General features: G+C 57.3%; 1 protein-coding gene across 2 annotated transcripts in view; it reads right to left on the bottom strand.

The window, feature by feature from the left end:
• Positions 1-5310: 5310 nt before the first annotated feature.
• UNC5B (unc-5 netrin receptor B) overlaps positions 5311-14593 on the bottom strand; it is an 81037-nt gene continuing 71754 nt past the window's right edge. For both annotated transcript variants that reach the window (XM_049646156.1, XM_049646157.1), the window contains 8 exons: positions 13607-13996; positions 12865-12952; positions 11816-11984; positions 11408-11641; positions 10015-10164; positions 9161-9325; positions 8218-8399; positions 5311-7382 (listed from right to left, as the gene is read on the bottom strand). In XM_049646156.1, the coding sequence (XP_049502113.1) occupies positions 7217-7382; positions 8218-8399; positions 9161-9325; positions 10015-10164; positions 11408-11641; positions 11816-11984; positions 12865-12952; positions 13607-13996 (1544 nt within the window). In that variant the 3' untranslated portion in view covers positions 5311-7216. The remainder of the gene's footprint in view (positions 7383-8217; positions 8400-9160; positions 9326-10014; positions 10165-11407; positions 11642-11815; positions 11985-12864; positions 12953-13606; positions 13997-14593) is intronic.

The following is a 14593-nucleotide window of genomic DNA, read 5'->3' as shown; positions in this document are numbered from 1 at the left end:
TCTGCGTGAACCTGGAGTGGGTGGCCGCTGGCAGCTGGGTCAGGATGGCCCCTCTGACCTTCCCAGATCCCAGCCTGATCCTTCAGTCTCTCCGCTACGAGCTTTCTCACCTCCATACCTCTGATCACACGGTCCCTGCTACCTGGTGGTTCCTTGCACCCAGCCCTCCACCCCTATTCCCCCACCAGCCTAGACACCACCACAAGGCAGGCAGCCGGGATGACCCCATCCCCGCTTCGTGTTCGTACCGTGTTGGAGCCACTCCCAGCTGGCTGCTTCCCGGTCCTTGCGTACTATGGAAACTCACTTTTTATTCTGCGGTGAGCTGCTAGAGGGCCAAGTCTAGGCATGACTTAACGCCCGGTATCCCCTGTGCTGTGCTCATCTATGGATTAGATCCATAAACATTGACTGAATTTCCAGGAATCCCGGACCCTCTCTTGGGGAAGCTCCCCAGGCTGAGGAGCTGTGATGGGTAGATTCAAGCTACCTGCAGTGAGGCCTGGGCTGGGTCGGGCCCTCATGGCTGCTGGAGGAGCACAGACTCACGGGTGCCCCCTCCCGGGGATTACCCCCATCTCCTGGGTCAGGGTCTCTGAGAGGTCACCACCTCACACTCCCCCCACCCCACCCCCACACCCAGATCGGGCCCTGAGACTATTTCAGCACCTGCGGCTGACAGCGGCCTTGACATCTGGCCCATTACCTGCTGAAGGGGCATCCGTATCTTCTCTTAGCAAGACATTTCACAAAAGAAAGTTGCTGCAGACTTTTGCCTAAAAGCATCTCCCCTAAAATACATAACTGAGAAACTATGGCTCAGGGAAACCAACCCCAGTGTTCTAAAATATCACTGTTCCAGAAAGCCTTTCTTGACTCCCAGGCTGAGGCAGCAGCCTCTCTGGGCTTCCGTGGCCCCCTTGTCCACCGGTTTCTCTGTCTCTCCATTAGGCCACAGGCTCTGAGGGCAGTGTGTGAGGCCTGGCCCTCGTGCCCAGGACTGACCGACAGACACGGTGTGCTGGATGACCGTGGAACCCCACTCCCTGCCCCGACAGTTTGTGTTTGGAAAAGTTAGGACTGGGGAAGCTCCAAATCTCCAGTGCCTCCTGTCCCTGGAATGCTGAATCCAGGACAGCGATTGTGAGAGAAACAGACTTCTGTTGAAGACAGTCACTCAGTTCTCCAGGGCCAAGTGCTAAGAAGCCTGGGCTCTTGGTGTGAGATGCCAGTGCCCAGCTCAGAGTGCCGGGTTTCACGGCAGCTTCTCCCGTGGAGTGGTCTGGAGGGAGGCAGGTGCCCCTGGGCTGAGGCTGCAAAGGGAACAGCATGGAGAACAGGCAGCCACAGCCCCGAGAGGCCTACGCAGGCACGCCAAACGCTTTAAACAGGAGGCTGGAGATCCGAGATGGATGGGTTGAGCCTTAGCAACCAGAATGAGACTGAGACCGTCTTGATGACAGCCAGGGAGGGAAAAGTTAGGGACCTCCATGGGGACGTCATTAAGGGGGCCTGTTATCCTGTGGGAAACACAGTGTCGGCAAAACGAATTTCCGAGCAGTTATTGGAAAAATAAAAGCATTTCATGTTTATACCTCAAGGGATTGAGACTCTTGGATCAGATCCATTATATTTAAATATTTACGTGTAGACGTGTGTTTGTATTTGCATAGATCTTCCTGAGAGGATATATAAAAAATGAACCAATTATCTCTCGGGGTTGGCGGTGGGGGGAGTGGTACTGGGGACGAGGAGGGAGTGGGGGGAGGGGGTGATACCTGAGCGAGAGGCATCTACTTCTTACCTATTCTTTTGTTCCTTAAAAAATGTTTTTAGCCATAAACATGTATCACATCTTGAAACGGGCAGTTTTGGCCAGTTTGCTAAATGGAACTGGTTGAGGTCTCCCTATGCACGATCTCAAGCCCTAGGCTGGGGTTGGACTTGTTTTCTCATGGCCCCTCGTGGAGGAAGGGGGCAGCTGGTGGCCAGCTTCGTCACCTCACAGCCCTGCTCTAGGACACCTTATGGGGCAGCCAGTCGGTTACAGGGTCAGAACCAGCCCATCTTCTGCCGGCTTCTGGTTTTTCCTCATGCACCCCCGGGACTGTGACAGAGGAGGGACCACCGGGTGGGGTTGTCACAGCCCGCCTGGAACCAGGACACCCAAATTACGGAACTACACCGGCCAGAAGGAACTCACAGACCAGCGGGTCTAAGGCCCACATTTCACGGGTAAGGAAACTGAGGCCTCGGGAGGGACGGGGACCCACACAGCATCAGAACTAGAACCCGGGTCCCTGCTCCCCAGGCCAGAACTCTTGTCACCCGACAAGAGGCAGGTGGCAAGGAGAGGCCCTCCTGCTTAGGTAGTGGGTAGAGGGGGAGTGGTTTAAATGGGTACCCCTAACTCCTAGGGGACCCTAGACAATCTGCCTGCTGGTGGGGGCTACTTGCATGAAATAACTGTCCCTCACCTGACTCTGCCCACCTCCTCCCTGCGCCGCTGCCTCACCTCAGGCGATACCCCCCTTCCTACACACCCTGCCCAGACGATGCGGATGTTCCTGTGTCCCCAGGGAATGACGACGATCTGAGTGGCGGGGGTGTGTGCCTTGACTGTCCTGCCGGCCCCACTAGGCCATGAGCTCCGAGGGGACTTGCCTACAGGTGCTCCCTACCCCTGGGGGGACGACAAAATGACACCTGCCACAGGTTCCTGAGAGTCAGAGCTGGCAGGGCCTGCACGTACCATATGCATATACTTCAGGGCGTGGAAAGGTTAAAAAGACCAGATACACCGGGGACACACTACATGAACATGAAGAGACCGGCTTGTTCTCATAGGACTTCTCAGAGTCCCTCTTGCGCTGATGAACACTATGTCTCTACTCTGAGACCAGAGGGTACTCTCACCCCCACACTTGAGATCACAGAATCCCCTGCGAAGCAGGCACTGCAAGCTGGAAAATGCTGGGACTAGACTCAACGCACACAGGGAGGCCTGAGGACCAACTCACAGGGCCCCTGCCGGTCATTCGGCACCTTCCTGCAAAGTAGGGGGAAAAAAACGCCCCTTCGAAATACTTCCACCTATGGGAAAATTACCACCAGGAGGTTGATTTTCTGAGAACAAGACCCTCTACTGCCACCTGCTGGAAACATCCCGCAATAAACACGCAAATCTACCCTCTGTGGGAATGGCCCCATCCTCCCCTTTAGGGATGGTACTCTTGTTCAGTGTGTAACCTGCCCAGCCACGCATAGCAGCCCTGGGTCCAAAGTCACGCGATCGCAGCCCACCCATCAATCCCTTTCTACGTGCACGATTGTGTTTCAGGTGAGTACTCTAAACTGACCTCTGCCTCAGCCCTTTTGAATTTCTTACAGGTATCTCCACCAATCACCTAGCCCACAGCAGGCTCAACGGACTGACCCCCCGAACACACTCCTTGGATGCTTATGCATGGAGAGTGCTGACTGGGGAGCAGGGATTGGCATCCAGCATGGGCTCTAACTTGCTGCGCGACCCCGGAGAAATCCTTAACCTCTCTCGGGGCCAGTTTTCCCTTCTGCAAAATGAAGCAGTTGACGTTGATCGTTTCCAGGAGCTCAGAGAGCTCTGACAGCGACTGCCCGATCCCAAACCCGTGGAATTGTGAGGAAAGCAGGAAGGTCGTTCCAACTGCTGATAGAAAGACAGTCAGGAAGACAACAGAAGACAACCAGGGTTTTGTTTTGTTTTTTTTTTAATTAGACTAGGAAATATAATTTATTTTGTAAAAATTAATTTTGTTACAATAGGAATGCTAAACGTTATTTACAGATTGAAGTTTACAGACTCAGCAGTGGTGGGATGGGGCCATCCCTGCAGCCCTGGGACACATAACGCATGTCCACGGCCCAGGCAGGGGGTCCAGCCCTTTGCCCCCAGGAGATCTGCTCCCTGCAGCCGAACTCCTGGTCACCTTCCCTCAGAGGGCCTACTAAGGGACCTAGCTCAGCTGCCTGGTTGCTGGGGAAAGGACCAGAGGGTCCTGGATCGTTCAGGAGATGGGGTCCCCCACACCCTCAGGAGGACCCCTGGCCCGGAGCTCTGGAGCCCGGGTCACTGCGAGAGAAAGCAGAGGGAGAGGCACGTAGAAGATACACCAACTGACCCTGTGGACTCGGAGAGGGCACACACTCACACCCGGGTGGGGACACGTTCCCGGAGGGGTACCCTGATGTGCCTGCAGATAAAAGCACACGCGCGCGGGGCACGCACACACGCAAGCACACACCCCGGAGATGAGAGACGTAAACGCCCACGGGAGGGCCCTGCAAGCCTGCGGTGGCCCCTGATCTGCCACTCTTGGGGGTACACAGGCCACGTGGGGCTGCCTCTCAGGCCTGAATCAGAGGAGAAATCTTGATCCTACCCTAAGGCGGGCAGCGTAGGGACGCAGCCCCAGCAGCCCCAGCAGAGGTTTGATTGATGGAGGCAGCAAACCCTTTCTCGGCGTTTCTTCTAAAGCTGGACAATTTGAACCCTCCCAGGAGGCCCCAGCCAATCGGTTCTGTGCTCCAGGCCCTGGTGCACAATTTCTGGAAATCAGATGAGAAATGGCACGTGTGCGGCTGGCTTGGCCTCATCCACCAAGAGCTCCCATCGTGGCTGCTGAGCGAGCGGGGCAGGGAGGAGGGGCCCGGCAGAACACGGCAGGGTTCCCTCCCACGAGAAACCCAGAATGACCGTGTGTGTCAGAACCCAAGGGCGGTCAGACAGCAGCTGCAGGTGTAAAAAGGAAGTGAGGCCCAGAGAAGGCAGTCCTATGCCCAAGGTCACACAGCAGTTTACTGGCACAGCTGGAGCTGGGGTGCTGGTCTTTGGACTCCAGGCTGCCTGTGAGCAGAGCCTGATGGGAAGGGTCCGGGTAAAGCCTCTCATGGCACTGGTCAGGCTGCTCTCTCCGGGCCATGTTGTCACCCCTGCCTGCACAGCTCAGGCCAGGACTCATCAGGGATGCTGAGCCCACAGCGGATGGGCACCTTTGGCAGGGAAGCCTCGCGGCCTGCGAGGCAACAGCACACAGGCCCTGGGGCAGAGAGCCGTTGTTGCCAAGCCCTGAGTGCAGGCCCAGCTCCTTCAGCAGCGCTGATAGGAGAGATCGTCTCTCAAACCGAGCAGGCCTCTGTCTGTCCGTGGCCAACCTACCCCCCCGCCCAGGGTCGCCGGCAGGGGGCGAGAACCCCCATGAGCCCGAGTCCATGGCGGGAAGGGTAGGCTGAGGTTGCCGGCTAGGACTGAAGCCCCCAAACCTGTTCTCCTCTCCTCCCTCCTCCCAGACTTTCAAGGGCCAGGATGTGCCCAGGCTGGTTATGGACCAGCTGGGGCAAGCCCTGGGGTCAGTGCCCAGAACTTCTTGCTTTGCCCCGGGTGCCAGGGAGAGGCCTGCGAGGAGGCCTCTGTGCCAGCCGTAAGAGCCTGGTCCCGGCCATGATCAGCCAGCCAACAAGGGATCCTGTTGGGCCCTTGGAGCATCCCGGAGCAGGCTGGTGAGGAGGTACCAGCCCCCTCCACTCTGGCAGCCCCGCCTGTTCAGACCTCCCAGACTGCAGTGGGAGGGTGAGAACAGGGCTAAGGGAGCTGCCGATAGAGGTCAGAGCTGGGAAAACAGCCCTCCCCAGGTCCTCCTGCACTGGGGCGTAGAGCACAGCCAGCCTGCCCACCTCCCAGCCTCCCAGCCCGCAGGGCTGACTGCTCACACATTCCGTAAAGCCACGCTGAGGCCCAGAAGCTCAGGCTTCTGCAGTCAGAGGCCCGCTTATCCAGCCCTCCTGCTTTATAGATGGAGAAACTGAGGCTGGGGGAGACCAGTTCCCGGATTCCTGGGCATTAGCGGAATGTCAATTTGCGCCAGCCCACCTGGTCTGGGGGCTGCTAGGTAGAGGGGTGACCTGGCTGCTCCCACCCTGGGGTGAAGGAGAGAAGTGCCCATGGGAGACTCTCCCCGCCCACTTCTTTCTCTGCTAGAGCCCCACTTCTGGGCCCCACCCCCTTTTCCAGGAGCCACCAGACCGGGGCACTGGAAACATTGTCCCTGGCTCACAGCTGGCCTGGTCTGCCCAGTTTCCATCCCTGGGCCTCTTAATCTGGATTCTCCAGGAGCCAGCCCAGGGAGCCTGTGGGGCATCTGCCTGGGGATGTGGGAGGGAGGACCCCAGCCCACTCCAGATCTCAGGGCTCCTTGCCTTTAAAGATTCAGCATCTGCTCAGAATTTTAGAGGGAAACATGGTACCATGGCTAAAACCCCGTTCGACCCTGTACACCTGGGGAAACTGAGGCCTTGTAGGAATTTAGCCTAAGACAGAATCATTAGCAGCAAGATGTTCCCTGTTCTGTCTCTCTCTCCCTGACAATCTCTCTCTCTCTCTCTCTCACACACACACCCACACACACCCACACACGCACACACGCTCACTCCTGGCCAGAACCATGAGCAAGCCCACACTCATCCACACTCAAGAAAAGAGTTTTCTATTTTTTTGTGTTGTTTTTCATTTTCTTTTTTTTTTTTTTTTTCTTAAAAAGGACTTATCCAAATATCTGGATAATAAATCATTTGCGTTTCCTAAGAAACTGGGTTTTTCTTTTCCCTTGTGGTTTTGGTGTTTCTCTTTTTTCTTCTTTGAGCCTGACTAGGGGTCTGAATCTTTCTTTCTTCCTTTCCTTTTCCTTTTTGCTTTGGACGACAGAAAGCAGTTCGTCTGAATTGTACTTGACTCTTCAAAGAGGAAAACGGTGTGAAAGGAGAAGAGGACTTAGGTGGGAGGGAGAAACCAGTAACTGAGGAAGAAACCGAAGAACGCATCTAAGACAAACGTCACCCAGAGCTCCTGGGGCGGAGGTGGCTGGTGGGGGTGGGAGGAGGGAGGGAGGGCCACCTCCTGGCTCCCCTCGCTGCCTCCAGAGGCCTCGTCGCAGTTCCTCCACGGAGATCCAAGGGCAGGGGGGACAGCAAGGGGTGGAGAAGGAACACTGGGTCTTCCTGACAACAGAGTACATGGATTTGCTAAGGCTGGTTGTGGTCTGGGAATGGGGCAAGGGGAGGAGGAGGAGGGGGCGCCTCTGGCTGTGAGCTGGGGGGCAGCAGGGGCCGCACTGCCTCACACGAGGCTGCCTCCTCTGTGCCCGCCTCCTGCCAGCCCTCCCAGTCCACGGTCCGGGGCGGCTCAGCAGTCCCCGTCAGTGGCCATGGCCACCAGCATCTCACTCTTGCCCATCTCCTCCAAGGCACTCGCCAGGCTGTTGAGGTCCCCGTCATCCTGCTGCAGAGCTTCCCAGAGGTCCAGGATTACACCCGTGGGGCTCGCTTTGGTGGCAAAGTAGTTCAGGTACCTGGCGGAGGGAAGGAGAGGGTCACTGGGCTCCCCCAACACTCAGCACCTCCCAGGAGCTTGGAAGTGGACAGAGCACCAGGAAGTGGGAAGGCTCTGAGGTCCCCCGACCCTGGGTCGGAACCCTAGCCCCTCTGCTTGGGGGCTGTGTGGCCCTGGGAAAGCCACTGCTCCTTTCTGAGCCTCGGTTTCCTCATCCCTGAGATGGAAACTGTCTTGCTCATCATCATCCATCATCATTGTTATTATTACCCGTTGAAAGACACTGGCCTCAGGAGAGACTGTCCAAACCTAGCGTTCCAATCTTTCCTCCTCCCGCATCTGTTCCCTGCTTGGTTTTGCCCCACACACTACCCCGAGAGCAGGAACAGAGCCTTAGACTCTTTGTAAAGCCCATCCATTTCTAGTCAGGTGTCTTCTACGCGGCATCTGCTCAATGCAGGTTTATTAAATGGTTTCTCAGTAAGTATAATATAATTCTAATAATTACTATTGCCATTATATTTATGCAGCATTTTAGATTCTCCAGAAGGGCTTCGACACCAAAATACACCGTCACTCAGCAAACATTTCCAGAACACCTGTTCCGTCCTGGGCCCGGGGGTGCAGATGGTGATGACCCCTGGTGTCCTGGCCTCACCTGATCCTCACGGGCCAGCACGCCGAGTATGGCACTCCCCAAAAAATGGGCTTCTCAGACTGAGCACACCCAAGCCTCAGCTCCTGATCTACCGCAAATGGAAGGATCTGATCCTGGACTGTCGGGCTGCCTGCCCCACCTGCCCCTTGGGGGACAAAGGGAGGTTGGGGTGGGGCCGGCCTGGCCCAACACCCACCGGTCCATGGAGAGCTTCTGCGCCAATAGCCGCCAGTCATTGCCCCGCGAGTTGGGGGCATCCAGGCTGTTGCATATCTTCTGGCGGATGGACAGTGGAATCTTGAAGGCGTAGGGTCCCAGCTGGGTGGTGACCGTGCTGCCAGGGGCAGAGCAGAAGGCGTCCAGGGAGCCAGCAGGTGTCTAGAAGGGCAGGGGGCAAGGTGAGAGGGGCAGGGGGCTCCCCCATGCACAGCACTAGCATCCGCCCCTCCGACCTTCCTGCACTGGGACTGTGAGCTCATGGGGGTTCCTCCCCACGCTCTGGGCAGGTCAGCTGCTCAAAAACCTCCTCCCCCAGAAGGTCGGCTTCCAAGGGCCAGGGCTGCGTGCCCAACGGTCCTTGCGGTGGACCAGGCGGATGCACTGTCCCAGGCTGATGCGGGTGCAGGCTCGTGATTCCAAAGCCATAAGGAGCCTCAGCCACAGTCTATTCCACACAGACGCACGTTTACACACGTGGGAATGAAGTCCAGAACGGGGAAGTGACTTGCCCATGGTCACGTGCCAAGTTCGGTAGAGAGCTGGGTCTAGGCCTCTGATCGGCGCTTTTTACATTGCCCAAGGAACTTCTCGCGCTGCTGTCCTGGGTGGCCTGGGTTTTGTAAACCTCAATGTAGATGTATAGTGGAGGAGAGCCATAGGCTTGGGCTAAGCACTGACCTGACACAAGGTCGATGGTCTCTTCCTCCCTAAGACCTACCTTCTGACTTGGTGATTTCATCTGTTGCCTGGTACCGGCCAAGCACAGGACCAGCCACTCAATAAGTGTGCAGAAAGTGACGGAGTCCCAGCTCAGACCTGGGAGCTGACGGGGACCTATCTACGGAAGGCAGCATCCCCATGCACGCGGGTCTGAACGCTGCCTCCCCCGGCCCCACGGAGTGTCCGTCCTCCCGCCTCACCTCTGCCAGCGTGGTGTGCAGCTGGCAGATCTGGCCCTCTCCTTCCACCTGCCGCACACAGATCTTGCAGGAGAGCTCTGTGGAGGCCAGGCTGTGCCTCTCCAGGGTGAAGGTGCAGTGCAGGGCCTTCTGGTTGCCACTCCAAATGTGATAGAAGGGGATCTCCTGAGGGAGGGGCGTCAGGGTCAAGGTGAGGCCAGCCTGCCCTGCCCTGCCCTACCCTCAGGGAATGGAGGCAGAGGCCGGTCAGGGGGCCAACCTCAGGGAGCGATGGGACCCCCCCCCCCCCCAGGGGGCAGGGCCTTCCTCTCCGTCCAGAGAGGAAGAGGAAGAAGAGCTGGTCAGGGGCCCTTCAGCCGAGAAAGGGAGCGTCTGGGGAAGGCGGCACAAGCCTGGATGCGTGTGCGCATGTGTGTATGTGTATGCACACATGCGCATGTACGTCTGGGGCTGGAGGCCCTGCAGAGTCCATGGGGTTGCTCAGGTAGGTGTAGGCACAGGGGAGTGACCATCCGAGACGACTCTGGATGGTCGGCCAGGCATGAGCACTCTTAGAGATGGCAAGGCCTGTTTGAAGATGACGTCTGTAGACATCTGTGTGTGGGAATGTGACGGGGTGGGGGTGGGGGGGGACGTGGCTGTCGGTGGCACCGAACGTGACGACGTGCCTAGGGACGACTAGGGGCATGGAGAGTGGGGTGGGAGGGAGACAGAGACTCGGGGAGGCGGGGGCAAGCCTAGAGGAAGGAGACAGGAAGGCCAAGGCCCGGGAGGGGGAACCGATCTTCCGCGGGCAGACCGAATGTTCCCCTTGCCCCGGCGTCATTCGCCACCTCCTGTGGCCCAGCCCTCACCTGGTACTTGGCCAGCAGCTTGCTTCTCCAGTGGGCATGGGGGATGTCGTGCAGAGACAGGCGCAGATTGTGGTAACTGTCTTTAAACAGCAGGGGTTTTGGCTCTTCCACTAGGTAGCCACCCAGGGTCCGCTCCAGTTCCAGCACCTCCTGCGGGCAGGAGGCAACGGGAAGGGGGAGCCCGTCATACTTGGCCAGTTTGGTAAGTGCTCAGCGAAGACACACTGTGTGAATAGACGGGTGAATGGACAGATAATGGGACAGATGGATAGATAACTGGATTTATAGATGACTGGACAGGTAGATGGATGAATGGATGGATAAATAGTTGCATAGATAGATACAGACAGACGATGGATGTGTAGATGGATATGCAAACAGATGGATATACAAACAGAAGGACAGACGGAAGGAAAGACGAATGGATGGTTGGCGATGGCTGCACAGACAGATGGACTGCTGAGTGAATGAGTATACAGAGAGATGGGCAGCAAGCTGGATGGATGGATGGATGGATGGACGGACGGACAGACAGACAGGGACTGAATAAATAAGTGATGCCATCAAGCTCAAATGTGGTGGCTTTCCTCCTGCCGTCCCCCCCATTCTCTGATCAAAGCTGGACACTGGCCAGCGCCCCAGTACTCAGAGATCCAGGCCGCGAGAGCCTCTCCTCGCAACCCCCGATCCCTTGTGGGCCTTCTGCAGTTTCAGGCCAGCCTGGCCCAGCAGAAGACACTCACTCTCCCATGAGGCCTTTTCACCCATGTTGCATCAGTCCTCGACTTGGAGCTGGGGACAAGTCACGCGAGACTGGGAGACAGGAGCTAGAGGGGACCCTAGACCTGGGTCAAGGGAGGTCTGGAGCTACAGGAAAGGCCCTGGAGGCTTCGCAGAGAGGTGGGCGGCAGGAGAAGGTCAACACAAGGCCAAGGGGCTATGCTTTTCCAGTGTCAGGATGAGCTCGAGGTCCTAGAAACAGCCCCTGAGTGCTTCGGTCACATGGGACAACACACCTGCCTTTGCGTCAGTGGCCGTGCCCACTGGGATGGCCTTCACCCTTCTCTTCCGGGCACCCTTCCTTGGCTTTTGGAGCATAGGTCTAAGGTTAATGTGCCGTGAAGCCTTCTCAGATCCTCTCCCTCTCAGGCTGGTGCTCGCCTAGCCCTCCCTCAGCGAGGCCCCCTGTCCTTTCCCCCGCCTCTAGCCTGCAGTTTGGTGAGGGCAAAACTGTATCTCGCTAGTCTGATGCCGTTTCAATGTTTGAGCAATGAGTGATTAATGAGGTTGATGGAGGTAGAGGGGTGCCTGGAAAGTACCACGATTCCGGGGGGCGGGGGGTGATACAGCCACCGTGTGCCAGGGCTGTGTGCTACCGACGGCCTGTCCTTACCTTCAGCGCTACGGGCGTGTCCTCTAGGCAGTAGACCCTGAGGCTGTACTCCAGGGAGGTGCAGAGGGCAGGGGCGAAGATGGCCAGCTGGAGACGCTTGACTGCCGAGCGGGAGTAGGACTCACCCGTGAACACGTAGGTGCCCAGCTGGTCCAACAGGATGTGGCAGGACCTGGCCTCCAGCTGGCAGTAGCAGGGCGTGTTCAGGGTTTCCTCATCCAGGGTCACCACCTCCTACACGGGGAGGCAAAGAGGTCACAGTCAAGGCCATGGAGAGATCCACCCAGGTTGGGCCGGGAGAAAAGGGGCTTTCTTTCAGCTTCTGAGGCCTCCCAGGGCAGGTTCAGATAGATCTGCCCCGCTTTCCCCCCCCCCCCCCACCCCCCACCCCAAGCCTTGGTTCCTCACCTCCCAGTGGCCCTGGTGGGCCTGGGTCTTGAGCTGGAAGATCCAGTCGCCGGCACGGACTTCAGCACAGTGGGGTACCGTGAGGATGACGGGGCGGCACAGCAGGAGGCCCGTGGGCCCACAGGTCACTGAGGGGCTCAATACCGTCTGGGTCCCTTCTGAAAGCGGGCTGGGGACAGGGCAGAGGGCAGGAGGGAGGCAGTGAGGGCAGGCCTGAAGCTCAGCAAGGGACCGGTGTGGGCCTGCCACCTCTACCCCGGCTCTTGGGTGACAGAGGCAGGTCTCCACCCCTGGGCCCCCAGAGGTGAGGGGTTAAGAAGAGGCAGAAAGACGGCCTAGGCCTTGAGAGTGTGTTCAGATTTCTGCTCTTCCGCTGCAGCATTCTCAGCTATGTCTTTGCTCGTATTTTCAAAGGTTCTGCACGCTTGGGATGCTTTTGGTTAAGCGTTGCTAAACTGCGCTCTGGGAAGCTGGTACCAGCCCGTGCTCCCTCCTGCGTGTCATGGGAGGGCCAAGATCCCACACTCTTGTCAATATGGAGGTCAGGCCGTTTGAAAAAAATCTTTGCAAATTCGAGAAACAAAAAACTCCTAGTGTCTCATGGCTGTTTGAATTTCTATTTCTCTGACTACAAAGTAGGCTGGCCATTTTTTCATAATCTACTGGCCACTGTGTGTGTGTGTGTGTGTGTGTGTGTGTGTGTATGTGCTTGCCTCAGAGAGTATGTGTGAATCACTTGTTCATATCCTTTGCCCATTCTTGTAGTGAAATGTTTACTTTTTTTATTGGTCTCTAAAGCCTCTTTACATAGTAAGGATAAGCCTCTTGTCGTATTGTAGCTACTTTGTCAATCGCCTTTCAGTTTTATGATTCGCTGTGCCAGTGCTGCACATTTTAAATGTGGACATAATAAGATCTGTCAAGGTTTTGCTTGGAGGGCTACTTTAGGATCTGGCTCAGATGGTGATATTTGAACCCAGGGTGGCCAGGCAGCAGGGAGAGGAAGAGAAGGGGGGCAGCCCATGCCAGACTGAGGTCTGTCCACTCACAGGGTGTTTTCTGCCTTGTTGATAAGGAGGTACATCTCGTAGAACTTGCCCTGGGGGATGGCTCCATTGGGTACCAGCAGGCTGACCCCTAGGGGCAGAAGGAGGTCAGCAGGGAGGGGCTGGAGGGAATCTAAGAGCCTAGAATGGGGATGGGGGGGTGGGGGAGGGGGTTGGTTGGCTCCTAGCTTGGGGCAGGGGGAGAAAGGCATCTCCTGAACTCCAGGTGGTCACCAGCAAGGTGGGGGGACAGAAGCTCGGGGACTAGGTACAAGGGGGAGCCCAGGCCACTGACAGCTATGGGTACATCTGCTAACACAGGGGCCTCTAGCACTGTGGTGGGGTATAGAGATGGGGCAAAGTGCCAAAGTTCAAAGGCTCCAGGGCCAGCTCCAGCCCCAGATCAGTGTCACACTGGGAAACTATCAGCTGATGGCTCTACCTTCTCAGTAGTGCTCTATAGGCCTGTTGGATTACAAAGACATATTCCCTCCCACTTAACAGATAAGGTTTAGAGAGGGGCTGGTCCAAGGTTCCCCTGCCTTCGTGAGACAGAGAAACGCCTGGACCCCAAGTCTTCTATGTTATAGTCCCTTCTTTCCCCTGGACCGCATGTTCCCCATCTGTGAAATGGGATCAGGGAAGCCCTATCTTCTGCTGGGGGGAGAGGGGGGAGGGGCTGGGGATGCCCAGAGGGGACATGCGGAGGCCGGGCTGACAGGCGAGCGGGGCAGGAGGAGCCCACCTGTGCCCGGGATGCTGAGCCTCCCACCCAGGCAGCCAAAAGTGCCGCTGACGCTGCTCCCCGGGTCGCGGGGCAGGCCCAGGAGCTGCTGGGAGCCGAGGCTGGCACTGCGCAGGTGCAGTAAGTGGGCATCCTGGGTGTAGTCGCCGGAATACGTGCCGGGCGGCAGGACCCCCAGCAGGTCAGCCCCATCTGGCAGGCCTGGCCCCGAGCCGGTGGTGCCGGAGTTGTAGACCTTGATCTTGAGACTGGGCAGGGGGTCCAGCAGGGGTGAGTTGGTCATGGGGATCTTGTCGGCGGAGTCCTGCAGGGCATACACGGGCCCGCGGTAGATGCCGGCACTGGCCGTGAGGTCCGGAGGCACGGATGGGTGCAGGAGCTGTGGATTGTCTGCAGGGGTTGGGGCTACAGTCAGACCCAGCTGTGCCTCGCTGGCCCGGTCCCATCCTCTGCTCCCGCCGGGGGCCCTTCTGTTGCAAAATCCCACCCAAAAGTCCAGCTGCCAAAGATTCAACCGCCATCGTTGCAGGAAGCTTTGGGGACTCAGCACGTGGGCTCCTCCCTTCCTTCTCTGTACCTCTCTGATCTACACTCACCTTTACATTTTTTTTTTTTTAATGTTTATTGATTTCTGACAGAGAGAGAGACAGAGTGTGAGCAGAGGAGGGGCAGAGAGAGAGGGAGACACAGAATCCCAAGCAGGCTCCAGGCTCTGAGCTGTCAGCACAGAGCCCGACGCGGGGCTTGAACTCACGAACTGTGAGATCATGACCTGAGCCAAGTCGGTTGCTTAACCGACTGAGCCACTCAGGCGACCCATTTTTTTTTTAATTTTTTTTTTTTTTTTAAGGATCTACACTCATCTTTCGAGCGAAGTCTAGAAAGACCTCGGGCAGGGGGAGGCCCCACTCCAGTCTGGCCGGTGTGGCTGGCTGCCGTGCCCCTCTGGGTACCCTGACTGCATCTGCCACCCCGGGTACTCCCAGG

This window comes from Panthera uncia, chromosome D2 (assembly GCF_023721935.1).
Source record: "Panthera uncia isolate 11264 chromosome D2, Puncia_PCG_1.0, whole genome shotgun sequence".
Taxonomy (NCBI): Eukaryota; Metazoa; Chordata; class Mammalia; order Carnivora; family Felidae; genus Panthera; species Panthera uncia.
This window is presented reverse-complemented; position numbering and strand designations above follow the sequence as displayed.